Source organism: Rissa tridactyla, chromosome 8 (assembly GCF_028500815.1).
Source record: "Rissa tridactyla isolate bRisTri1 chromosome 8, bRisTri1.patW.cur.20221130, whole genome shotgun sequence".
Lineage (NCBI taxonomy): Eukaryota > Metazoa > Chordata > Aves > Charadriiformes > Laridae > Rissa > Rissa tridactyla.
Window position 1 is genome coordinate 53,822,809 of NC_071473.1, and position 27,231 is coordinate 53,850,039.

The window sequence follows — 27,231 nt, forward strand, 5'->3', positions numbered from 1 at the left end:
ATTTAATATCTAACCTGCTCTTTGGGGAAAAGTAGCGATACATTGCACATACTGCAGCAATAATTTGTATTTCAGCTGGCCAGCCTTTCTGCGGTTGGAAGCGGGGGGCTGGGGGTGTACGCGTAACACCCAACCACTCACACCTTGACATTTGAAAAGGTCATTGCTTTTGAGTTAACCACCGCTTCTTGCTTCAAGCAGTGGGATCCTGACACGCCGTACGTACAAGAGTGTTGTAACGTGAACGGAGAAGGGCGTTTCACAAGTGCCTGTTTATGATGATTGCAGACCTTGCTAAATCTGCGTGGCTTTGTGGCAGTTCGGGGCTGTACATTTGCTGTTGATCATGAAAACATTGGTAACAGTTCTGCGATGACACACTGTTCTTCAATTGCTGCATGAATAATAGAGAAGCACCAAAAATGCAGGAGACGCTGGGCTGCGTGTTGTCTCTGTTGGAGTCCTTCAGCCTTTTCCTTCGAAGGCAGGCACAAAGCACGCCCGACTGGAGAAGGGAGAGGATGTATTCGTCTCAAATCAACTTAAATAGAAAGGCGAGTAGTGCTTATCTTGCTAGTAGTGGCTTCAGTCCACAAGTAGGACACCTTGCTCAGCCTGGTCGTACCTATTCTATTTGTAATGTCAACGTGACTCTAAGTCCTGGTCTTTAATAGAATGAGCTTCTGTAGAAGTAAAGGGAAGATGGCCTCCCAGCTCCCCATCGGAAAGATAATGAGATTTCTTTCCAGGCTGTCTGTGTTAACTTGTATATTATGGTAGTTTTACTCATCTGAAACAGTTTCGGACTTACAGACGCAGTAGACTCCGTAACTTTTCCAAGCAGGCCACAGTAGCATCTTCAATGGGATGTTCATCATCTTCTTTTCCCCATTATGATGTTTTCTGCCCAAAAGGCTGTTTATATTTTGTCCTAAATATATGACAGAACTAATTCCTGCTGAATAGAAATACCAGCTTTACTGTCGTTTGTGGTAACATCTGGGGGTCCTCTGTGAAAACACACGTACCTCCCAAATCCAAACCACCACGGTCTTACCTTGCTGACTCAGCAGCCGTGTCTGCATACGCACGTCTATTTCTGTGTGATAACATGAAGTGAAGTTTAGACTGGAGTCTCTTTTTCTCTTCTTGCCGTCCCCACCTCCCATTACTTCATATTCTCTTTTTTCCCCCAGTACTTGCCCAGTGACTGACCCCAGCATAGGTTGCCCACTCCAGTCTGACCGACTATCTGCTTCTGATTTGGTGTGAATCATTTCAGGGCATATGTTCCAGTTACAGCACAATAGTTTCCTTTTAAAGTATAATAAGAGTATAAATCAGTAATAAGAAAGTACCGTATTTCAGTACAGAGCTTTACATTTCCAAATGGTGACTCGAGATTCATCCCTGTATTGACTCTTCTCTGTAGCTGTGATTCTTCTTGGGGCAGTGCTTTGGTCATGAAGAGATGAAAACCCTGTTTCAGCAAGAAACTTAAGCACATATTCAACATTAAGCACAACGATCTTTATTCATAGAAGCATTCAAATTCCCTTCCCTGTGATTTACCTCTGTTTGTTCAACTGATTCAACTCACAAGTGTCACGATGCTTCCTTTTATTGAAAATCGCTCTATTTATTGTGGAAAAAAACCCTGCAGTGCAATGTTTAATCAAAAAGACGTGATGGGCAGAGAATAAATCTTTCTCATTTTAAAACATTTATACAAGGAAAAGGAAAATCTATCAGAAGCAAGTGAGAGAATCTCCAGAGAATGGCAAATACCAGTTAAGGGCTGTGAAAGAGTTTCACTCCCAGGTTCAGTTTTGCTGTGTGAAACATGAAGTTATAATTTTGTAAATCTCGTTTTTAATGATCCAGTTCCCCCAGGGAGCCTAGTACTAGAATTTAACAGAAATAACCTTTTGATACATTATAATCTGTCCAGTGCATAGCAAAAATACCCTACGATTTCTACAAGTCTAAAAATTAACAAGAGAGTTAGGGATTGATATAAAACTACAGATTTGTGGAATAAATAATTCTACAATTCTTTAGAACTTCTTTTTTAGGAAAAAATATCAATTTCACAGTAGAATTTAACACAAGTCTTTTCCATGTATATTTTCAGATTATTTTTTTTTTGTCGAATTCAATTGGCATCTTTTTAATTGAAATGATATAGAGATTTTCTACGGGAAAAACATTGAATCGTAGGCAGAACAGAATCGTCCGCTCTATTTTAAACTAAACTACCCAGTTCCTTTTGACCAAGTTCCTCAGGCCATATTTATATTTCTCCTGAAAGGATCCAGCTACTCTCTCTGATGTCAGGATTTTGATTCTTGAGCTGTTTTCCCGTTGTGGCTGGGTCTGCTGGGAGCGCAGCGCTGGGGCTGCAGAGCACATGCAGGCGTTTACCTTCGGTTCTGCTGGGGAAGGTCGTGCCGGCGAACAGCCAGAGCAGTTGACTCTTTGAGCCTTTCTGTATTCTGGCTCCTGGACAGTTATAGCACAGAATAGAATCATTTCAGTTGGAAAAAACATTTAAGATCATCGAGTCCAACCTTCAACCCAGCACTGCCCAAAGCCCCACTACCCCGTGTCCCTCAGCACCACATCTACCCGGCTTTTAAATCCCTCCAGGGATGGCGACTCCACCACTGCCCTGGGCAGCCTCTTCCAATGCTTGACAACCCTTTCCATGAAGAAATTTTTCCTGATATCCATCCAAAACCTCCCCTGGTGCAACTTGAGGCCATGTCTTTATATTTATGGATATAAAGATTTGGAAAGTGGACGTTGTGAAGACCAGGACACGCGTGTTTCTTGATCCCGCTGGCTGAAGCAACCAAGCTCTTGCTGACACTTGTACGAGTGGATCTCTGCTGGTCCAGCATCTTCCTGGGGTGTGAGAAAGCTTTTTACTCCAGACTACAAAAACTTTACAGCTAATCCGATCAATCAAGCAACATTATGTTGAGTTTTATACAGTAGTTTATTGTAGAGCAAACAGTATTTGGCTACAAGTTGGTGCTAACGATAGAGGAAAGTACTGCCAAGGTACAGGCAGGTGGTGGTAGTGACAGTCCTTCAGCCTTTGTGGCCAAATGTTGTTTACAACTGGGCTAACAGCAGCACCTTGATGGCCATTCAAGTTCTTAAAGGCTCCTAAATGAATAAATGTTACCTCTTGATTGTTTCGGGTTTGTCACTTCAAGGTTTTCTTTTAATCCTGCTGCAGACTACAGCTAAATCCAAATCTACCAAATTCTTTTAAATGGGCAAGCAGTTATATTTCTCAGCGTAATTCAATGGGTTTATTGTTTTGGTCGATATGAAGACTTGCTACTCCAATAATTGAGATAAGTGGGTTTTCATTCTGTTCTATTGCTAATAAAATAGTTGCGATTTAACATCTTGCTGGCTCAAAATAGCTAGACCTTGGGCCTAATTGCAGAGTTTTCTTTTGCTTAAGATTGTGTGCGATGGAGGTTGAAAGGGTTTGTTTCCAAGGAAACAAATGCACTGCACTTGCCTTGCATCAAATGTTTCCTGTAAGAAAATGCCATAACTAGGCTCCTGGGAGAGAAAAGTGTCGGGAGGTAACGGCGGCCTGTGCGGAGCCTTTTTCTAAAAACATCTGGCTTCGTGTTCTCCTGAAACTGGGAGTGTGTTTCTCAAATCGCTGTTTGGGTGCCTGAAAAAAGCCGTGTAGTGTCAGCATCCTAATTCTGGCGTCTCAGGCTTTGTCACCCCGGCTCCGCGGGGTTTCTTTTGTGCAGGTGTCATAATTGCTCCTCAAAGAATATGCAGTGCTATAGGAGCATCCTTTACAGTTAAAATAATACACCCACTGTTTTATATTGCAGCTCTACTTTTACGTGTGGCTTTTGTTTTCCATATTAGATAAAGAAAGTCAACATAGTTTAGGTAGACATATTTTTGGCGGGTTTATGTGTTGCTGCTGTCAGGTGCACAAAAATCTGCCTTTAGCACAGGCGATGTGAAAAAGGGCCGAGGAGTGCAGGGGGGAGATGCTTCCCGATTTCTTGCCCTTTTCTTGGAAATTTGGTTTTGTCAGGGAAATGGGAGCAGTAAAAAATGGGTTGGAATTGGTAGCAATGGGCAAATAAATTGGAGAGAGTCCAGATGCCAAAGTCCAAAAGTTGGGGGTTTTTTTGTGTATGTGTGTGTGGGTTTTTTACATGGAAACATGTAAGAAGAGCGTGCCTTCTCCCTGTTCCTGAGATAGTGATATTTAGAGGGGAGGGAACGTAAGTGATAAGGACTAACAGTTAAATATATACACTCACGAAGCTAGGCTGCGACGTGGACTATTCTGAGATGCATGAGTAACTCTCTCGAAGGACTTAAACCTCTTCACGAAATCTGTTCTGGGAATCGTATTTTTTCATCATATACCATGGGTCATCCAGAAAGTGAGGCAAGAGCAGCCCGTAGAAAACAGGACTGAAGACGGTGGGAAAGGCTCTTCTAAGGGCACCTCTTTGCCGAGAGACTTTGTGCAGAGCAAATCTGTCCTTCTTACCAGGTCCCGGACTAGACAGGGCTGAAACACCTCATTTTAGCCCTGGTGTCTTTAGAAACTGTTTGTTTCTACCTACAGTGTTCAACAGCACCATCAAGCCAGATTAATCAGCTTTATCTATTTGAAATTAATATGTTATGTATGTATTACATTATGTGCAATGTCATTTCTTTTTCAAAATGTTGTTATAATGCCCAAGTTCAGTAAAATAGATGTATGTTTTCTGTGGGGCTTTGACAGAGCTCTCACTCTTGAAAAGCGAGATCCCCAGTTTCCTGCAAAGCAAAACTCAGAAATTTCACCTAGTTCAGAGAGAGCGACGCTTTGGGGATTGTTAAATCCCGAGTCTAATCCCCTGGGAGAAGCGGCGCTTCCAACGATGGCGGGAGAGAGGCGTGTGGGTGCTGTAACACGCACCGGCATCGCCCGAGGCTGCCGTGCCCTGGGAGTTAGATGCTTTCCCACTGCTGGTAATAATGGCAGGAAAAGGAGCATTATCTGGGCAAACGCTTTCTGTACTGCGACGTGCACCTCCAAATGACAGGCGGGTACGCGTGCTCCCGTGAAGCCCATCGTCATGACGCTGTCTTTGAAAGTGCTCTGCCTGGAGCAAAAGCAGATATTCCCTCAAATTCTGTCTGGGTATACCTGTTCTCTAATTAAGTTCAACCCGGGCAGTAAACTTAGAAAATAAAAAAAGAAAAATGACTTGAAGAAGTCCTTTCCCTTCCCGTGTGCTTCTTTATGTCCACGTTTCTTTACGTTTCTGTTCCGCAAAGCTGGTTTCCCACCAGGGAAGATGAGAGAGATGGATTCCTGATGTATGTGCCTTGAGAATAATGGTGCTGTGTACTCAGTGAGAACAAAATACAATAGTTAGCCACGTAAGTGACAAGATGTGTTGCTAAATACACAGGAAGAGCAGGTTTGCAAAGGGCACATCATTTTTATTCAACCCCATTTCAGCTCATCGGTGTTGATGCTGCACTGCATTTGAGATCTCTTTGCAGGGTGATCCCAATGGAAAAGTGTTCGGATGGATGTTTAACTATCCGTCTGGCTCGCACGTGCATTAGTTTAAAGGCCACAGGATAGCACGAGAATTTGTAAAAGATGAGGATTGTATAAAACCAGTAAATGTTGTGGACATGAAGCTGTTATCTCCTTGATATAGCTTCCGAGCATGTTTCTTCGTGTTCGCAAACATCTTGTTAAACTAGGGTTAATATTTTCTCATTTTCACCTTGCTTGGCCACTGAAGGATTTGTCTGGGGTTCCCGTGGTCACCTGTGCTTAAGGGTTTGCAATTTTATCATACAATCACAGAATCACAGAATGGTTTGGGCTGGAAGGGACCTTAAAGGCCACCCAGTGGCACCCCCTGCCCTGGACAGGGACACCTCCCACCAGCCCAGGTTGCTCCAAGCCCCGTCCAACCTGGCCTTGAACCCCTCCAGGGATGGGGCAGCCACAGCTTCTCTGGGCAACCTGGGCCAGGGGCTCACCGCCCTCACAGCCAACAATTTCTGCCTCACATCTCATCTCAGTCTCCCCTCTTCCAGTGTAAAACCCTTCCCCCTCGTCCCATGGCTCCCCTCCCTGCTCCAGAGTCCCTCCCCAGCTTTCCTGGAGCCCCTTGAGGGCCTGGCAGGGGCTGGAAGGTCTCCCCGGAGCCTTCTCTTCTCCAGGCTGAACCCCCCCAGCTCTCTCAGCCTGTCCTCCCAGCAGAGGGGCTCCAGCCCTCCCAGCATCTCCGGGGCCTCCTCTGGCCCCGCTCCAACAGCTCCGTGTCCTTCTGCTGTTGGTGTCCCAGGGCTGGAGGCAGCGCTGCAGGGGGAGAACAGCAGAGAACCAGGAACAGAGACTGCAATTCAGCCAATATAGCAAAAAATGTCCTGCGCTCAACAAACCACCACCACTTCTGTCATGCCCTCAGGTGAAGGAGATTTAAAACCGGAGTCCAGCGGTGCCAGGAGCACGAGATGAGGTAGAAGTACCCAGAGCAGGTCTAAGCCACCCTGGAGCTCACCCGCCTTGGACCTGGTTCAGAGGGAATCATTGCCATGTGCTGTCTGTATTTCACAGCGTGCTGCGCTCTCTGACAGGCATTTAGTGACAAAGCATGACTTAGTTTGTATAGCTAACTCTGGGAAATGTTCTGCTATAATGATGGCACATTCACTGGATTCAAATTATTTAAAAATTATTATTGTTCTGATTTTTCAGAGTTTTAGCATGCCAAAGTCTTCTAGCTTGGATGAATGCATAGAGGAATGCATGTTATTCTGCTGCTGGAAGTTAAAATGAGAGTGATTTCAATATGAAAAAATAACTATTGTCAATATAAGCTACTTCTTTGTTACAGAAATATCATTGAGAGGGAAGTCTAGGACAAGAGGAACCCGCCTCCGGTTGCACTGGGGGGGTTAGGATGGATATTAGGAAAAATTTCTTCATGGAAAGGGTTGTCAAGCCTTGGCCCAGGCTGCCCAGGGCAGTGGTGGAGTCGCCATTCCTGGAGGGATTGAAAAGCCGGGCAGACGCAGTGCTGAGGGACACGGGGTGGTGGGGGTTTGGGCAGTGCTGGGTTAACAGTTGGACTTGATGATCTTGAGGGTCCCTTCCAACCTAGACAATTCCATGGTTCTGTGATTCTAAGTTTCAATATGCCAAGGAAATGATGTATTCAACAAAATCTTAACATTGGTAAGTTTTGCAATATTGTCTTAGCTTTTTTTAGTTTTCAGAAGGGGTCTGAGAAACTCCGGATTCCTTACTTTTCAGGGTTTAAGATACTGTATTGTCGTCTTCAGAGTGAAAACCGGGGACTGTAAGATCTGTAGAAGGTAGATGAAGAGCCTTGTCCCTCGACTCGTAGGTGAGATCATCCTCTCTGACCTGCCCCTACTTGGTTGCACGTGGTTTCTGGACGGCGCACAGTGCCCGTGTTCCCTCTTTCTGTTTGACTGCGGTGAGGATGTGGCGCCTGGAGCTGGGTGTGGGGGAGAGTGGCTGTGCTGGGACCAGCCTGCTCTCAGGAGCTGCTGATGGCCATTTCATCTCCAAAAAAGTGCTAAATGGTCAATTTGCAACGATTTGGAAGCCCCTCCTCGTGAGGTTCACTTGGGATCATCATGGCCAGTGGTGGATGTGAAAGTCTTGCTTGCAAGTGAGGAAAGAGATGGAGGATGTGATTGCATTTCCCTGTCTGCTCTGGGGCTTCTTCCCTGTCATGAAATCAGATGTAATAGAAAATATTTTAAAATATTTTTCACGCAGATGGATTTGTACTCAAAGGAAATTGAGAGCATGATGGGGGAGTTAACATTACGGGAGAGAGCAGAAAGGAGCAATCTGAGTGCCTGAGGAAGCTGCTGCTTTCCCTCGTCTCCTGTCAGGAAATAGCTCCTTAAGTACTGCACTCCGAAATTGTCATCTGCTTGTTTTAACGCAAAATGCCATCATGTAAAAATACCCCTTCTTCAGTCAAGGAGATATGAAAGCTAATGCTCACGAAAACTACAGCTTAAAGGGTTGAAGATACACCCCCCCCCCAAAAAAAAAAAGCAGCGTTGAGGGTTATAAGTCATAATATTATGACCTATGTTAAAGAGGCAATTATTTTTTCACGTAGAAATCGGTGCTGTAGGTGAGGTCTAGGGAAGCCAGCAAAGCTCGTTGCTGCGGAGCATCTTCCCACCCACCCTGCTCCTCCTGCTGTATCGCGTCTAGAAATCCGGTCCTTTACGTAGGTACCTAAATTTGAGTCCAGCTTTAGATGCTTGAGTTGGAAAACGCCAGGGCCACGTCAGAGCCCAGGGCGGTGTTTCTGGGGGTTTGTTACTCATCCAGAAGACGTCCAGCCTGGTGTGGGGCTTGGATTTTCTTCCCGGCCTGCGGCAGGGAGTGGGAAGATGGAAGAACGCGCCGGCGTCGGGCGTTGGTTCGGCATCTGCTTTTCCAGATGGCTTCACCAATGGAGGGGGGACCCAGAGTTACGGCTTGGAAAGCTTGGGAAGCCTCACGATGCTCAATACGTTACCGCCCGACTACTCTGAGATGCCTCATCTCTGATTATTAGTCTGCCTACAGGTGATGATATTCTGATGTGCAAGGGGTTACAGCACTTTTTCACTTCATTTAATTTCATCCAGAAAGCAGCCATCGGCGTGTTTCTTCCCTAACCCAGGTAATAGGGCAACTCTGTCTCCAAAGAAGTAGAGCCTCAAGAGCAAATACATTCCATCCGAGGCATAAAGCTCCTTTTGAAAAATGTGTGGTCGTTTCTGTTTCCCTCGGATAAATGGTGCTCGGGTTTGGTTTAGTCGCCCCGCGCGCTGCGGCGGGAACGCGCATCCCCTGCAGCACCTCTTCAGCAAATGGGTTTGCGAAAGCTGTAGAGGTTGGAAGTAGCCAAAGTGGAACATAAAATTAAAGCTCCCTAAAGATGCGGTAAAACTGTAGCTCCAAATATAATCCAGCTGGAAACCTGCTCCGTGCTTGCACTCCTTCTGTATAGCAGCACATTCCCAGCACTGAGGTTCTGGTGTGCTCTCACCAAAAATGTGCATTCTAAAGATGTCATCGTATATGCTGTTGACATAAAATAGAGAAAAACTCTCCCACTAATTAATGGCAAGCTAAGTCGGTACTGAGACCCCTTGGAGATGGTTATGAAGAACGTGGCGCTCGGTATTCACAAACCAGCTGCCGTTGTTGATTCATTATGTTATTTTCTGTTGGAAACTTTTCAGAACCGTTTACTGGGAAGTTGCAGGGTGGATTCAGTATCAGCAAGCTGATTTTCCGTTTTGGTTTTTTTTTTTTCCTTTTTTTTTTTCCATTTCCTTTGTTTCCTGTACAGGCTTTTTCTGACTTTTTCCCACTTACCTATATGAGTCTGGTGCGTCGTAGGTGGCTCGCGGGGCGCCGGGTCCTGTGGGATGGTGCCAGAACCTGCAGTGCAGGAGCGGATGCCCCACGCGTCGCTCTGCACCCGGGGCGGTGCCGGCGGCAGCGGGCAGAGAGGTTTGGGGGTTTCTCTGAGGGAAAAGGCCGTGCTTTGTTCTGAAGGCAAACACGATCTCTCGGATTTAGAATCATGGAATCGTTTTGATGGGGAGAGACCTTTAAGATCATCGAGTCCAACCATCAACCCAACACTGCCAAGTCCACCACTACCCCTTGTCCCTCAGCACCGTGTCTGCCCAGCTTTTAAGTACCCCCAGGGATGGCAACTCCACCACTGCCCTGGGCAGCCTGGGCCAATGCTTGGCAAGCCTTTCAGCAAAGAAATTTTTCCTGATATCCAATCTAAATTCAGCCCCTTTTGTGTAAATGGTTTGCTTTGAAATGCCTCCTCTTCCACGTTAAGTTGCTTGGCTTGAATGTTACCCGTTTGAAAATACCGTTTTATTTATGGGAAGAGGGAAAGAGGGGAAGGAAGGTGTTGGGGAGAAAGGTGAAGGTGATGTATCTGTTTTGAAAAGATGAATTGTCCGGGAGGCCACTTTGTTTTTGCGTTTGTGTAGGAGAGATTTGGTGTATATTGACAGCATCGCTCCAGAAGCTGAAGTTTCCTGATGCCAAATGACTTTTAATGGTACCACTTTTGGAAAACAGAAAGTGCTTGTGCCACCTCCTGCCTGTATTGTCCAGAGCTCCACAGATCGAGTTTAACGTGAGTGTAAGATGATGAGAGGGAGCCCATCTCTCACGTCCAGCACCTTGTGAACACCCGTCGCACCAGTGTAGGGGCTGCACCAGCGTCAGAGCGAGGAAAAACCAGCCTTGGATACTTGAGTTGACAATTAAACGGAGTCATCTGCATTGGCAAGAGATTTCTGTGAGTTTGTCCCTGATGAACACGTACCTGTAACGATGCTTGCTACTTCCTGCGGTCCAACACTTGGCTTCTCTTAGGCTTGTCTTCCTGCGAGGTCTTTGGCGTACGCGTTTTGCAGAAGACTCTGCAAGAGATCCAGGTGGGGTTTTGGAGCTGGTAATTTCCTGGCACACCAAATCACCTGCAGGTTTCAAGTCAGCTTCCAGCAGGTATAGCTTATTATTTGGTGAAGAGAACTCCAAACTTCAAGAAAAATAGATTATCTTAAAATTATGTTTAATGAGCTGATTATTTTGAATGGGTATATGTTTGTGTCCTGCTTTGAGGCCAGCCCAGCCTGAACCATGACAGATTTATGGTTGCGTTTCTTAAATAAGTATATTTTTCAGTATTGGTTGGTGATATTTCAGTGGTTGATAAGGTAATGTTCCTGCAGCTCTTGGGTCGGTTCCTCGGCGGCCTATTTAAGAGAAAGAAGGGAATTTGAATTGCAAATGAGTATTTCATCATTATGACTCAGTGTGGCCAGAAAGAAAGAATGAATGAAAAGCTTCTGCCTGGCCGAGCGGCGGGTTTGGTGCACAAGCAATCGCATCCCTTCCAAATCAATAGAGAGCTTTGTACTCCCCAAAGCAGCCTGTGGCAGCGGCATGTGACAAAAAAAACCCCAACGATATAAACATTTGCGAAAGGGTTGGTACCGCTCTGCAAAACAGCTAATAAAACACCGGGCAGGAGCGTTAGAGCAGAAGTTCGGTTCTGAGTGGTTTTCATGCTTTTTGATTATAAGCTAGGAAGTTTGCATGTTACCCTGATTATTCCGCTATGAACAATGAGGAGGAAGACGAAATATTCTTCTAAACACGTTTAGTATTTTATTTATTTATCTGGGGTGAAACCCCCAATATGCTCTTGCATCGATGTACGGCCTTTAATCCGGCAAGAGATAGCATCAAATGCGCGTATTTTTACCAGTCTGCCGGCGCGTCTGGTTTGCCTCAAGATATCCAAAACATCAGCTGATTTTTTTGCAGGCTGCTGTGTCTGTGCCTTTCGAGGACAGAGAACATTCCTGAGCCGTCACAGCAACCTGCTGTTGATTGAGGGAATAAAGGTAACGAAGTGCTGAAGGGCCTGGAGTGTTTCAAGCCAGCAGGATAACGACGGGCGAGCTGCGCAATAGCTGCGTTATGTAACTTTGCTGGAAAACATGGAAAAACGCTACGTGCTGGTTTTCTAGCAAATTTTTTTGAAGAGTCTTGTGCGATTTTTCACCAAATATTTGACCTTTCCCCAGGTCCCCCTCCAGAACATCGGCACTGGGGCTGCCAGGATGGACCGCTGGGACTAGGACTCATTAGTAGGGCTTGCAAAGGCCTTTTATCCACTAATTAATAAACATATTAAGTATGTACATGTGGCACCCAATGGATAAAGATCAAAACGAACAATTTGGTGATTTTTTTGGAGTGCGTAGGAGTAGGAGGCAGGACACTCAGCGGTGCTTAGACCCAGAAGTGAGGTAGAAGTGGGTTCTGATCATAGCCCTGAGAGTTATATTCATTTACGTCGTGTTGATACTGCAATTGCTAGTCTTTCATTTGGGGCTTTAGTGGAGGGTAATTATTCAACTGTCTGAGAAGCTATAGGAGAAAAAAACAGGAGAATGACTTATTATCCTTCCCACCCAGCCACCGTTTGATTACTGCCATGTTCCCTGCAATTATCCACATCAAGTTCAGGATGCTCGGTGAAGGGAAAGGTTGGGAACGTGAAGGGAGAAACCGTACAAACGGGCGCAGGGAGAGCAAACGCAGCATCTCGGTGTGGTTGCCAAATTAGCAGGGATTCATTTTGTCTTTTTCACCAAGAAGAATGAGAATAATGTTGAAGGCCAACGTGGCAGTTTCTAGTCGAGAGGGACACGCTGGTGTTTTTTCCCAGGGATGGGGGATGGAGGGCGCAGCCGGTTTAAACCTGGTGGTACTTCAATGTACCAGCCTGAGAGCTGGGGAAAAGCTAAAAGGGCAGAGTATGTGGGGTAAGAGGAGGACATTAAAAAGGAATTTCTTTGAGTCACATGAAATCACAGAATCATAGAATGGCCTAGGTTGGAAGGGACCTTTCAGATCCTCCAGTCCGGCCATCAGCCTAACTCTGACAAAAGCCCTCACTGATCTAAACTGTATCTCTAAGCACTACGTCTACCCGTCTTTTAAATAAATCGTGAGACTTTTCCACTTGCTGGGTGCAGACTTGATGAGAAGCCAGTTGAGCGGTGGGGTGGGAGGTTTTGGGGGGTGACAGCGGTTTGGTGCTCCCCGAGGCCACAGTGTTGGCACGTCCATTGGGAACGGCGCGGAGGCTTGGGTTAAGCGCATTATGTGAGCTGAATTTCTCTTATTTGACAGCAAATTCAATTTCAGCCTGCCCCATGGGGGGAGTTGCTGGATTTAACTCTCCCACACAGTGTTTTTGATTTATGAAAACCACATGAGGTGCAGCACTGGGTTTGAGATGCTGGGTTTTGCGAGCCTGACTGCAGGCGCCAAGCATCTCTAGAAGCAGCCTGTGACGCTGGGCTTTACTTCACAAAAGAAACGGAGGGCACAGTGATCTAGGAATTCCTGAATCAATAAGAAATGCCTGCAGTATCTTCTGAGCCGAGTTTTCAACTGTGTCCAAACCAACGTGCATTTCCAGCATAATAAACATCACTCCTGAAAAAGCAAATTCCCTTTTTTGAAGGCAGTAACAGCAGAATTGACGTCTCTGCTGGCTGCGTGTAAAAATGGCCATTTGTACAGCTACCTGTCGCACCAGTGGTACAGTCTGCAGGCTGGGGTTGAAGATGCGCGTATGTCTGCGTATCTGTGTATTTAACTCCATCTGTGTATGTTTGTGGGCCTTTTTCGTATATAAGATGCATAATTCTGTGGTCTACACGGATTTGAAAGCAAAATTATTCGCCACTGTGTGTAAAACTGGCTCCTTTCAAAACAAATGGACAAATGTGGAGAAGCAGCAAGGCAAACGTGAGGCGCAAACTGCTTGCGTATGGATTATCCGTACTCCACCTTTTACAGGCACACTCATTTTTTATTATACTTTTGATTTATACCTACATTTTTATAAAATGTTTTTAATGTCAGTAAGATAAAATATAGTTTAATGTTTTATCTAAGAGTTACAGAAGAGAAGCACATAGTTCTTGCAGTCTGGGTTTTTTCTTAGCTTTGACCATGTTGGTGCGAACTGTTGAGTTGTGACTCGGCGTGTAATGCCGTTGCCACTCTGCCCCTTCCTGCGTATTTTGAAATTGGATTTAAGATTATAGAATCACAGAATGGTTTAAGTTGGAAAGGACCTTAAAAATCATCCAGTCCCCGCCTCTGCCCTGGGCAGGGACACCTCCCAGCAGCCCAGGTTGCTCCAAGCCCCGTCCAACCTGGCCTTGAACCCCTCCAGGGATGGGGCAGCCACAGCTTCTCTGGGCAACCTGGGCCAGGGGCTCACTGCCTGGACAGATCTTAATTAATAAGCCAGTTACTCATTCCCCTTTCCAGTTTGGACTTAAGTGCAGGGCGGGGTGATCCGGCAGGTTTCATGTCTGGGTTTACGGATGCTCCTGGAGCCATGGTGTGTGATCCCCGGCTCGTGCCCTGGGCTGCTGGGCTCCACGCCGTCCCCTCCTGCTGCTTTGGGTGCCCTCCTCTCTGCGGGCAGGGCATCGCTTCTGTTACGCGCTGTTATTCATCACTTATGACTGATGAAATGTAAAGTCCATTTATCCATCACCTATAGAAAGCCCATTTATACGTGTTTGCTTATGCATTTGATTTCAGCTGATGATAAAATCCCTTCCTTTTGGTTGTCAAGGTGAAATGTCTCCAGACTTCACCGGGAGGAAAAAAAAATCCAGTAAACGGAAAATTTGCTCCTGTATACTGTGCATTTCCTGACACTGAACCGTGCGTTTCCCCAACAGCAGGAAGCGCAGCCTCATTAGCGTGACCCCCGTCCTTGCCCCCCCGTGTTGGGGCAGACGGAGGAGCTGCCGGGCAGGGATGCGTGGGCAGGTCCCCATTCAGCATTCCTGCACCATTGCGCTGGTGCCGCTGGAAGCAGCAATTCTCCTGCATTTACCCAGCCCTCCCTTTGTCCCTACATCCCCTCCCCGGTCCCCAGCCCTGGCAGCGGCGCCGGCGGCAGCCCCGGTGCGTGGCGGGGGGCTGGCAGCCCAGCCCTGGGCAGCCCACATCCCGTGTGTCGGGAGCTGCTCCCTGCACGGCTCTGTGGTGCCTGTCATCCCACCAGCCACCCCCTGACGTCTCCGTGCACCAGGGAGCTGCGCTGGGTTTGATGTTCAGCGGCGGGATTTAGATGTAAATCTTGTAAAATTCCATTTTATGCGGAGAGACGCGAAGCTGCTCTCCCTCAAAGGCTCCGGGTGAAGTTGCAGCTGCGGCCGTACCTGCTGGGAGGATTTTCCTGCAGGCAGAGCGTTTCTCCGGGCGGGCAGGCGGAGGGAGGGCTGGCGAGGCGGTAGGGATCCCGTCCAGAAAACACAGACCCGTCCCCGAGCGACAGGAGTAACGCGGAGCACGTTCCTGCAGAGTGACCCCTTGCAGGGAGCTTGCGACCCTCCGAAAAGCTTTGCTGTTTCTTCTAGTTTGGTGGGATGGATAAGCCAGGCCTTTGGGCTTAGAGACCTGCTCCCTCCCGGTCTGTAAACCCCCACCTGGACGGGGACCGGGGTCCCCCCGGAGCTGCCTGCGCCCCCGTCACCCCGGGGACCTCATCCCTCGCATCCGCGGTGCGCAGCGGGTTACGCAGGAGGGACCCGGGAGCGGAGTTCTTCTGCAGCGTCGGGAAACTTTGATTCATCTGCGAAGGTGGTGAATGAAGGAGGGATATGACCTGGAAAGGATAAACAGGAAAATGGGGATGTTTCTCCAGTTTGGAAAAGGTTTGCTTTTTTTTTCCCCCCTGTCTCAGGATCACTGGAAGGGATTATACAAATGAGAGCAGGAAACTGCAGCCGGGGCTCTGCCAGAAATAGATTTTTATTTTTTTTTCTTCTGATATAAATGAAGAAATATGGGAGTCCGTAGAGGCTGTTCCACAGGCACCCTCACATTTTGATTGCCAAGTCATTTGCATTCGTATATAAAGTGACATCCACCCTGCAATGGGAGTTGACAAGTAATCACAAAGAATAAAAACTCCTGGAAACATCTACGTGCCCCTGATACAACTTCAGAAAGACACAAGTTTGGAATAAGCGGAAAATGTACTGAATATTTTCGGACGAGTAGAAGAGAAGTATCATCTTGGAAGATGTTAAATATTAATTTTTTACCTAATCGCCGTCATTCGTGGATTTGGTAAGTATTACTTGGTTTTGTCCAGATCAGGGCAGTTCTGGTGGGCAAAAGACCTCGAAAGCATGTGATTTTACATTTGCAAAAAGCAGCTGCTGAACAGAAGCATTGATAAGGAGGTACATGTTCCTCAAGCTGTAAAATTGTCACGGTGCTTGCTGAATATTTGCTTTTCCTCGATCTTTCCTGACGAGATTTTGATCTCACAACGCAGCCTCACGACGCCTAGTAATTAGGGGGAAAGGGGCGTGTGAAAAGGATGGAAGATTTTGTATTGTGCTTCATTATTTTTGTTATCAGGTGTGTAGGAACAATTTTAATTTAAGAAAAATGAGTCACTAAAACGTCTTTTCACTCGGGTGATTTCATGGTGTTACCCCTGTGGTTTCTCAAGTCTGTTGTCAACTACTGTTGGATTTTTAATAAGCAGCCGGAGCTGGCGCCGCTGCCACTGCTCTGATCTGGGGGTGTTGGGGCAGAGGGAGATGTGAGGGACCTTCGGAGGCGCGTCCCACCGCAGGCCCTCTTTGATAGACTGCACTGAAACAGCTTCCCTTTGGGTAGGTAAAGGTCCGCTCTTGGAATTAGGGCATGAAGTCATTGGATGGCGTGATCTACATGGTGCTATAGTTGCTGGTATTCTGTGTGGTCTATACAGCATGTTGTAAGAATGTAAAATACGGAGAGGATTTTATACTCTAGATATTCAAATATTGTATTCTGTAATCTTACCTATACACATGTATATTCTGCTCTTACATAGAATTTATTCTATGCAATATATAGAATTTATTCTTTGTAATCTCATTATTGCTTATAATGGTTTAACTGTGGCTCCCTCTGCATTAGGCTGTGATGAACCTCTCGCTCAGTATATTAATAAAAATATCGAGGCTCCGAGTCTTTAAGCGGTGCTGTAAAGATACACAAGTTAGCTTTCCTTCCCCAGAGCAGAGTCTGCTCATCGAGAGGAGCCGTGTGTGGTGTTTCAGGGACAGGGGAACGGAAAGGTAGATATTTAGAGAAAAGGAAACGCACGTTATTATGTTATCGGAAGACCTCTGGTTAAAGCACATGTTAAGAAAGGAAGAAACGGGGGGCCCCTATAAACAAGGAGGCGGCAAGAAGGGGAAGGAAGGAGGGTCCCACCAGTTGCTGGAGTTCTCCATGCGAGGAGCTGTGTGTCCTTCCTTCCCAAGGACAGGTTCACGTTGGTGTGAGGTTTTCTTAATTAAAAAACCCAACGGTATCTGTCATTACATTGCGTAAACATTAGGGCTGTGTCTTCTGCGCTCAGTGAGGCGTTGGTGAATCGATGGACAGCTGAGATGGGAAGGATTGCTCTTTCTCCGCCGCCCTGCGGGGTGGGATGGACGGGGATGCGGGTCTCCCTCCCACTGCCAGCTGTGCGAACACCCTCTGCCCTTCTGCCAGACAGACCTGGTGGCACGTGTCACCTCCTCTGCTGAGTGCTCAGGAGGACAAAGGGCTCCTACCCAGCCGAAGAGGTCCAGCATGTGCTGCTCGGGTGGGTGGGCTGGTGACTGTGTCGCCTCTCCTGTCCTCCTGTCCTTACCATGCTCCCTCTGTTCGACTCCTGAATTCACTCCCAAGCAGATGGAATGCTCGCCGAGAAATAAGGACCGTGTAATCAGGGTGTCAAACATACAATTGCACAGTCTTGTGGTTCCAGGCAAGCATGTTACTGGGATTCGTCATCTTTGTACTGAAATACTTCAGCTTGCCTTTCTCCAGGCACACCCGTTTGTCTGCGGCCCTAGAGGGGAGTTCAGGTGGGACATCCAGGCGTGCGTGTTGAAGATCTGAGAAGGGTCTTGACAAGCAGTGGCCACGGGGGTGTCAAAACCTGTACAACATTACCCCTGCAAAATTGGTGTTGTGCACAAGCCATGGGGGACGCGGTGCGGCGCCAGCAGGTCAGGCTGGGTGAGCTCAGGAAGGAAGATATGCCTTTGCCCAGCGATGTGCCAGGTCTGAAGGACGGAGATAAGTGGGGAATCCCGTGGCTGCGCCTGACGCAGAGGCAGGTGTTGCTCCGCGTTAGCCCATATTAGACCTATCTTGAAGTTATTACCATGGCTTCCCCTCGATGTTTTGGCAGGCGGAGTTGTTGTTGGATTTAGGAGGTTCCTCTTGAGGAGGAACCTTGGTAAGCTGAGGTAGAGGAATAGAGGTAAGCTAAGATCAGGAGGAGAGGGGTGGGAGGCGTTGATCGATTTGCCAGAGTTACAAATGGAAGGAAGAGGAGAGACCCTGTGCGTTAGTTACGGACGGTGCTAACGCCTGTGCGGAGCAGAGCGTGTCTCGGAAATAAGCGTTTCAGTCGGAGGAAGGAGAAATACATTTCTGTAGTTGGAAGAGCAACATAAGTAATTTCAGCTTGAGGAAGGGTAGAGCTGAAATAAATGCTCAACGGCACCGTGATCCTAAGAGGGAGGGTTGTCAGAGATGAGTCCTGGAGACAGGTGGGGCCATCGGAGCCGATCTAATCAATCAGCGAAGTTTTGGGTAATTTAAAACTGTACAGCTCAAAGAAACCCTGCCAGTGTATTGATCTACAAAGGAGGGGGTAGGGGTTACCCTCTAAAAATTCACTCAACCTGTGCACAGCTGGAAGTGAACCATATTCTGTGCCCCATGCTGGCCTGGTTACAGTTCTAGACTGAGTCTTGCTAATCATGACCTTTGTAACTGCCTTCTTCAGAGCATGCGTTGGTGGTGAGATTCGTTAATTACTGTTAGCCATTTGCAGTGTGTCTTCAGGAATTTTGTTCCTCTTCAACAAATTTTTGGTCCTCTTCTGAGCTTCTCTTTCCTCTGTCCCATCACGCGTAAGCAAACTCTTCAACTAAATTTTTAAAAAAAGAAAAGTATTGTAGTCATTGGTGGAAGCGTAACTGTTCACTAGTCTGAACTATCCAAAATGTATTAATTAAAATAAATCAACCAAGTAACCATTCCCTGACAGGTGGGTATGGAAGTGAACAAACAATTGCTCCATATTGCAAAGGGGTCGTTAAAACCAGACACTAATGATGCGTTTCAGAGAAGCTGTTTAAGTGGTGCAGGCCGGGACCATCCTGGGTGGCCTTTAGGGTTGGAGCACCACATTCTCCACCAGGGTGGAGAGAGGAGCTGGTGGCCCCCATCCACACGTGGATGATGTGGGACATCGGTCCTGCTTTGCGCTGGGCTGAGGGATGCTCTGGCTGGGCTGGGGCTTTGGAAGATGTTGTTTTGGGGACCTGGAAAAGAGTTGTCTGCAGCTGGGAGTGCACCAGGCTGTCAGTTCTTGTGAATGCACGGTGGAGAAATGGGAAACGTCGTGGTCGGTGCTTGTTCATGGGAACATTTTAAAACTCAGGTCTGTCCCCTGCACAAGGGATGCAGAGACTGAACAGCAGCGGCGTTGTGTCAACGGGGCAGCAGAAGCTCTGTCATGAGACAGACCCTTTTTAGCAGGGCCTGTTGTGACAGGACGAGGAACAATGGCTTTAAACTAAAAGAGTTTAAACTAAAAGATTTAAACTAAATACAAAGAAGACTTTTTTACACCGAGGGTGGTGGGACACGGGCCCAGGTTGCCCAGAGAGATGGGAGATGCCCCATCCCTGGAAACATTCAAGGCCAGGTCGATCAACCTGGTCTAGTTGAAGATGTCCCTGCCCGGGGCAGGGGGATGGAACATGGGGGCTTTTAAAGGTCCCTTCCCACCCAAACTATTCTATGATTCTATGAGACAATGAAGTGGTGGCACAAAGCCCCAGGTCTCTGCTTCTGGGATTTCCCGGAGGTGCTCCACAGCCGCAGGTCACTGCGGGCAGAGTGGAAGCTGCTCTTGGCGTGTCGTTGTAGCAGTACTGAAATATGAACGTATTTATGATAGGGGCGACAACCACAGGGTGCAAAACACCCTGCCGTTAACTCTTTCAACTCACTTGATTCAAGCGGAGGTGTTTGCAGTCGGATATGAGGCTGGAAGTGTTTTCCATAACGTGGTACCATAAATACTGACTGTGATTTTTAAACTGAGATTTGAAGTACTCACGTTTTGGCCTGGGAGTTAATACTCTCCAATATCGTCGGTAAAAATCTGCTCTACCTTCAAGTTATCTTGCTTTTGTGGGGCTTAGCTGTAACTTTAGACATACTTAAAACATTTTGGTTGTCTTCATGTATTAATTCCGTAGCCTTCTATAAATAGGTGGTATCTTCAACAAAGGAATGATTTATATGCAGAGGGTAGGTTTGAGAGACATAACTCAGCAATCTGTAGGCACAATTTAGAAAGAGAAAGCCAAATATTTCTCTTGTGCTCACAAATGGCTGTAGGAAGCATAAAGAATACGCTGTTGAAATGTGTCTGCAGCGAAGACAATGCCTGGCTGAAAGGGGATTTTGAACAATAAAATAATGGGGATTTAATTGGGTCTGAGCAGCGCAGCGTTTGCTTTCCCGGTTTGAGAAGCTGGGTACGGAGGGACGCTGGGGGAGCAGCGGGGCTTGGTATTTAGTGACCTTTCCCTTCTCTTCATGCCATATCTTTTCAAGTCGTTTCTGGCTCTATTCGCGCTGGTCTTGCAGGGCAGAAGATAAGAGCTAGAGCATTTGAGGCTGCTCTTGTCACACTTACGTTATCATATTTACATTAATTATCTTGACTTCCAGCGAAATAATCTGTGTGACTTTCTTTGGATGGGAAACTTTTGAGCCAAGTTCGTGTATGTCTCTATCTGTCATGCACGTGAAGTTGTTTTTTGAGTGTCTTCCTCCTCCTCCTTGTTGACTCGTCTAAGATGCAGAGGTCTCGGTCCTTACTCGATGCAGACCCCCCTCGGTGTGTCCGTCCCCTCCGCAGACCAGGGGGAGCCTGGATGGAGGAGCTGCCCTGGTAGCTCAGCAGATGCTGCTCCCCAGCCTGGCTTTGGTGGGTCTCCAGAGAACACCTTTTGCTTTAGGTGGCATCCAGAGATGACCAGGACGTGACGACTTTCTTGTGTGAGTCCAGGTTCTCCTTGACTGCTTTTACAGGGGAAGGCAGTGGTCTTCCCCCTGATGAGGGGGGGTACCATTGGGCGCTCCAAAGGCCTGCTGATTAGCTTCCCTGCTCTTCAGCCTCTAAGTGTGCTTCTGCGTCTCTGATTCTCGTACTTCCCTCATCACCAGTGCGTATAAACTTGAGAGATTATTTTTAATAGTGCTACAGAGAGTCAAGACAGTTTTATTTCTTCCTACATGATACCCCCCCCCCACAACTAGGGGAGGGGAAGACCTCATCCTGGCCACCACCATGTTTCCACCAGCGATACCCGTTCCTCCCAGCATCTCCCGCTCACGTGCCCCGTGGTGGCGTTGGAGATGGTGTCTGGCTCTTCAGACGAGCGCGGCGCAGGGCGGCGCCGTGCCGTACCGTGCTCACGCAGCCAGATTTAATACCTCGGCCGAGAAGGGCTGGAGGAACTGGGACGATTCCTTCGTAAAGCGCAGCTGCTGTGAAATGAGCGCATGCGGCTTCACAGCGTACAGCAGTAATTCATCAAGATCAAATAGCACGGGGTGATTTCTTATTGAGCGTGTTTTCATTTTTAACAGTTAGATTGATGGTATTAACACATTTTCATATGCTTTCCTTAAAAAAAAAAGCTAAAAAAGAAACTGCTATTAAAGGCTTGCAGTCATTTTATTTCGTAGAATTTCTAGTAAGCGCTGCATAAAAAAGCAGCAGAACCATGCAAGTAATCAGGGAAGGGGGGGAACATATCCTGTAAAATGATTACTAAATCCCTTTATAAGCCAAGCAACAATTTTGTTACTTTGGAATTTTGTTTTTTCTTCCAAAAAAAAATTAAACTTCCAGAATTTAGTGAAGAGCTCTAGCGCTTCAGTACATTTGCTGTCTGCAGTTTTCAATGCCGTTTTCATTGTTCATTGTCGTGAACAAGAAAGAGACTCTTCTCCCCGTCGAAGGGGGAGCGTTTGCCGTGGCAAAGGCCGAAGCGGCTCTGCGGTGCCGGGCGCGTGATGGATGGAGCTGCCTGCGCCGTCGCCCTGCGAGGAGCCGCCGGCTCACGGGGCTCGCGTTTCGCTCCCCCATTGACGTCACCGGGAGGTTTCAAACCAGCCCGGTCTGTCTAGTAATCTTGCAGAGAAAGGAAATAATGAAAAACCAGGACGGCTGATTCCTCGCGCAGCAGTGGCAGGCGCTGCTGGGGTTTTTTTGGGCGTCAGGAATCCTTCTCTTTTTAAGAATTGTTTTGGGTTTTTTTTTACCGTTTTCGTAGCTAAATGTAGAGAAGCGTTTTTAAGAAAGCGGCCGCAGCATCGCAAAGTGATTCTAAAGATGCAAACGAGGGCTCTGGGGGCAAGAGAGTGACATTTCCGAGAAGTCGCTGCCTGCCGTGTCCTGAGGCCAGCCTGGGACGCGGGCCGGGTGCCCGGGGGTGCGCGAGCTCTCCCGCCGGAGTGGTATGCGTTTACAGGGGGCATCCCTGGGAGCTAATTCACGAGAATAAAAATGAGTTTTTTTCTCCCGGAAAACCTTTCCTGTTGTGTTCTATTGTCACATCCTTTATCTTGTTAGTATTTAAAGAAATAAACCCGCAATCGTAATAAGCGTCAGGGATCGGGTGCGATGGATTGAACAAAGACTGTGGGGAGAACGAGGGGGCTGGAGGGGGGGCGCAGGAGAAGACCTGCTGTTGTTTACCTGCTGCACACACCCTGCTCTGCCCGGAGCTGCTTATTATGAATGGTGTGCCATCGTGCAGCATTTGAATAATTTTTGCCGGGTGTCTGCACAGACCAGCTGTAGTTTCATGAGGTCTGTGATGCTGCCGCTATGTCAGATAGATCTGCTGAAACGAAGCGTAGCTCATTAGGAGATTGCCTTGCTGAGAAATGCCCGCGCCTCGGCGCAGGTGGGTGCTCTCTTCTTCTTCAACAGCTTTTTTTTTACTGTAGTTCAGACAGTTTAGAACACAATTTTACAACACTCATCAAAACCAAACATGCTGTCGGCATTGTTATATTACGTGGAACGGTGTCTTTTTGTGTTCTGCATTAGAAGCTTCAGGGTCTTTTCTTTTGTATATGGTTGCCCTCAAAATGATGGAGGAAAGCCGGCTCTCTGCGAACCAGAGGCACGGTCGGAGATGGCTCTCCTCTCCTGGCAGCCGGACGCTGCCATAAATCTGCCGTAATCCAGAGTTTCCCAGAACACAACCAGTGGAAATCATGGATAATGATTATAGGTTTGGGTTTGCAATGTGGGGAGAAAGATTTTTAATCACACCTTATTTCCTTTGAAACATCCTTCTGAGGAATCTCATCTAAATGAGGAATAAATACCAAATATAATTCCAAATCTGTGTTACCCAGTGCTGACCAGGATGGAAGGGATGGCGGGACTGCCTATGGGAAAATACCGCTTTAGTTCTCGGGGTTAAGCTCAGGCTGAGCTTTGGACCTGGGGAGCCGAGGGCAGTGCCCAGCGCCCATCATTCCGTCCGTCCGTCCTGCTCCGGGCATCGTGTCGGTAAGGGTGCTCCTCCGCACCTGGCTTTATTCTGCGCAGAAGCAACTTGAGCAGAAATAACTCGAGGGGAACATCTCATGGCCCCTGGAATAGTTTTTATCACTTTTCCCATCAGCAAAGGGGGTGAATTGTAGGGGCCAGTTCATTGGTAACGCCGAGCTGTTCTCAGCATGGCCAAACTGTCCATCGCAAGCTGTGGGAGGGCATGTTTGGAAAAAAAAATAAAAAAAAAAATCACTCAACTTCTAGAATTCTTTGTATATAACAAACCCCAGGTCCATGGGAACCCAAAATGTCTCTCATTCCTTCTGCAGGATCCAGATTTCCAGCCCATTTTTCGTTGTGTTGTTCACTGTCACAGGTAACTGCCCAGGGGTTGCCTGAACGCCCCAGTAAGTTCGCAGCTAAAAGAAATCTTTATCCCAGTTATTAACCTCTGTAAAAGAGGTTTATGAAGGAAATCCCGATGAAGCTTTAGAAACAAGAATCCGCATTCCTAAGCCTGCTAGGATACAAGAGCGGTAAAAGCCCCAGAACTTCTTAGAAAGGCCGGGAGCCGTTTGTGCATCACCCGGTGCCGCGCGGTGCGGTGGCTCGGGGAGCAGAGCCCCCGCGGTGGCATCTCCGCAGCCGTATTCCTGCACCGAGAACCCAAAGCACCCTGCGCCAAGGTCATGCGTGGCACGCGCACAAGGTCATGCGCCATACGCATGTGTTGTAACAGTCCCTAGTTTTGTTACCACCTATTTTTTAAGGGAGTTTCTCACCTCGTTTTGCTTTTGGAGGCGGCGTCTGGCTCCATGGCTGGGCGGCTGGGTGCCACCGGGGCTGCGGTGCCGGTCGCCTTTGGGACTGCTTGACAGAGCGGCGCTAAAAAGGCTCCAATTAGCGCGTGTGTGCGAAGGTTTGCTTTCCAAAGACCATCAGTGAGTCAACTGTGAATGTTTGTCCTGGGGAATGGCTGATCCCTGACTAACACCGGCCGGGCACTCTTGCCAAGTTTAAAATTAAACGTGTAAAGCAATAGCCCGAACCAGAAAAGAGGAAAAAAAAATTAAAAAAAAAAAAATCAAACCCAGCAACCTCCAGCCAGCTTCTGACAGACCATTTGTTATTGCGGGCAGGACGTGTTTTCCATAATTTTATTCTTGAAAACAGCTCAATAGACTTTGCAGGAACTTTCCAGGCAAATTTCCCCCTGAGGGAGTCGAGCCCGGCCGGGCTGCGCCATCGCGCTGCACCCAGCTCTTTGCGACGGGAAGTTTTCAACAATTTTTGCTGCGTGTCTCCCTCCGAGGCGTTGATACCGACTGTGTGTGGGTGTTACCTCCAAATAGAGTTTAACAACTAACGTGAGCAGTAACAAGAAAAAAATAAACCAGCTAATTCTATAGCAGTTAACATAATTCTGAAACTTTCTAAAAACTCTCCTGATTCCTCTTTTATGATGGGAGACTTCCCATATTTCCTCTTTCTTTCTGTTTATGCGTTTGCCTGGATTATATATCAGCAGGAAACTTGTGTTTGGAATCCGAGTGTCAGATGTGGACTTTGGTATGAAGAAGATGCCCTTCAGCCTCCCCCTTGGCTTTCCAGAGCATCTGGAGCTGCATTTCCGCAGCATCTGCGGCAGGGACTGGGGGGCCCTCGATGCAATGCCACGTGCTGTGCCCCCGCGGTTGCTGTTCAACGTGAAAGAGCGGTGCTGCTAAGGTTTTCTCGAGGAGCTAGTCCCTGAAAGCCGGAGGACGTGTGAACCTGAGGTGTATTCGTATGTTTTCTTAGGTGAAGGCCATAGGTGGAGTGAAATGACAGTGAACTGAATTAATCCAAAGAGCCCGATTCCATTATAAAATAATTTTAGAAGCCATGGATCAAACATGATAGGTCGAGAATATAAACTAAGAGAACAAATGCGTTATTTGATGACTTAAGTAATGCAGATTTGGGATAAGAGTCCAAAAAGAAGCAGGAGACTGGAAAAAGCAAATATAGTCCGTGTTTGTAACAATTGACAGGTAGTAGTCTAGACAATTGCTTCCACAAGATTAAAATCTGTCATCGTTAAAAGCCTATTAAAAGCAGATTTGCCACATTTAAAGAAGCGTATAATGCACTGCCTACCCTCGCTCAGAAGCTCTTTTGATTTCCATGGTTTGGCCCACTGTCAAAAGCACGGGCACGAGCAAAACGCAGCATATGCGATTGGTGGGTTTGTTTATAGAAGGAAGAGAATTAGGAGAGGAACCGCGTTTGATAGACAGTATATATTAGGCATTTAGGAGAGCATGAAATACAACTTTGAGTATTCGGGTTGACTCTCATAAGGGGAGAGGTATCATATGGGCAGAAAACTGGCTGTTAGCTGAAGATGGGAGTGGGTGGTCCAGGGAGCATCAGTCAGATCCTACAAGGATGGGCTGCCTGAGGAGCCTGTTAGTACCCGGCCTGGAGGAACTAATATCTGCGGAGAAATGAGCAAAACCCTCATCGTCCAAAGGCTGAAAAAATGACAAATAAATGCTGGCTTTCCTGCGTGTCGGTGAAAGAGAAGGAGAGGGAGCTGGGCAGGGTGGGCGCAGCGCGGTGCTGCTCTGGGTGGGCTGGCAGGAAAGGCGAAATGAGGACGACCTGAAAGATGCTGAGAATAACATGAGCAATAAGCTGGTCGTCACTGCGCAGTCTGGAAGAGAGTGTTTGGCGTAGCAGAGCCGGTATCTAGGGCAGCAGCTGACGTATTTCCAAGGAAGTCACAGCCGTTATTAGGAGTTCAGGGTTTAAAGCAGAAAACGAGGCCGACTGAGCGCGATGCAGCGGCTGCTCCCGGGTGACCTGCGGGAGATGGGTGGACAAGGTGCTGCATGATCTCAGAGAAACTCCAACCTAGTTTGAAAAACCCAAACATGTCATTTCAATGGTTTTCCATGTTTTGCGCCCCAGCTCCAGGAACACAAAGCTGCTTTACCCGTGAGCTTTTTGGGAAGGAGCTTGTGCTGCGGGTGAGATGAGCCTGGAGGTGCTGGCCATGGGGCTGCTCTGGGGGGAGCAGGGGACACGTCCCCACCGGGCAGGGACCTGCTTGTGCTCATGAGAACACGTAAGTGGGAGCCTGCTATAAAGCAAGCGTTGGGGCGCCGCTTCAGTTATCTGGCTGGGACGCGATTGCTGCAAAGACAAGATTTTCTGTGATTTCGTGCGCTTGTCTGGAGGTTTAAGACACCAACATGAGCTAGCTAACATCCTAAGAGGAAAGCCTGAAGAATTAGTGGCTGGCAAAACCTGAAGGTGCGGTTCACGTAAAAAAAGATGAGAAGCCCTGAGGTGGCAGCGTGTTGATAATGTTGCAGTGGATGCCGAGGGCTGGACGTTGCTTGCAGACTGAAAAAAAAATAAAAAGTGTTCTCAGTTGTGTCAGGTACCACATCATTTTATAGTGCACGAGGAGAGGGTTTCATTCAGCCAAAAAGTAAACTTGGGATGTTGCTGATGTTCGTTCCAGTAAAGATGTTGTGAAGGTGAAGGATGCAGACGTACGGTGCATCCATACCGGAGGATGAAAGAAGAGAACGCGTTTGGGAATGAGGTTGGGAAGTCGGGTGGGGGGAGCCCGTCCTTTGTCCTCCCGTGCTGTCACTCTCCTGCATGGCTCACCTGGGATCCTGCCCGGCAGTTCCCAAAGGCTGCTGGAACTCACTGCAGGCGGCACACAAACCCCAGGTGTGGCACGTTAGCGCAGACACCACCTACGCGTGATTAAGTATTTATTAGAGGAGGCTGTATGTGTTTCCAGCAGGTTTCTTGGGGGCTCATAGGGCAGCCTGATTGCAGGACGTTTCTAATGTTTCATACCGCTTCGTTACGCATTTTGAGTTCAGCTCTGTCAAACTGATAC

At 47.5% G+C, this 27,231-nt stretch overlaps 1 protein-coding gene across 5 annotated transcripts in view; it reads left to right on the top strand.

Moving 5' to 3' along the window:
* The window catches only part of PDE4B (phosphodiesterase 4B), a 219,451-nt gene that overhangs the window by 107,333 nt on the left and 84,887 nt on the right, over positions 1-27,231 (top strand). The window contains exon 1 of one of the 5 annotated variants that reach the window (XM_054211354.1): positions 14,766-15,787. The exons of the other annotated variants lie outside the window; for them this stretch is intronic. Coding sequence (XP_054067329.1) covers positions 15,741-15,787 — 47 coding nt within the window. The 5' untranslated portion in view covers positions 14,766-15,740. Of the gene's footprint in view, positions 1-14,765; positions 15,788-27,231 lie in introns of those variants that run through there. 5 annotated transcript variants of the gene reach the window in all.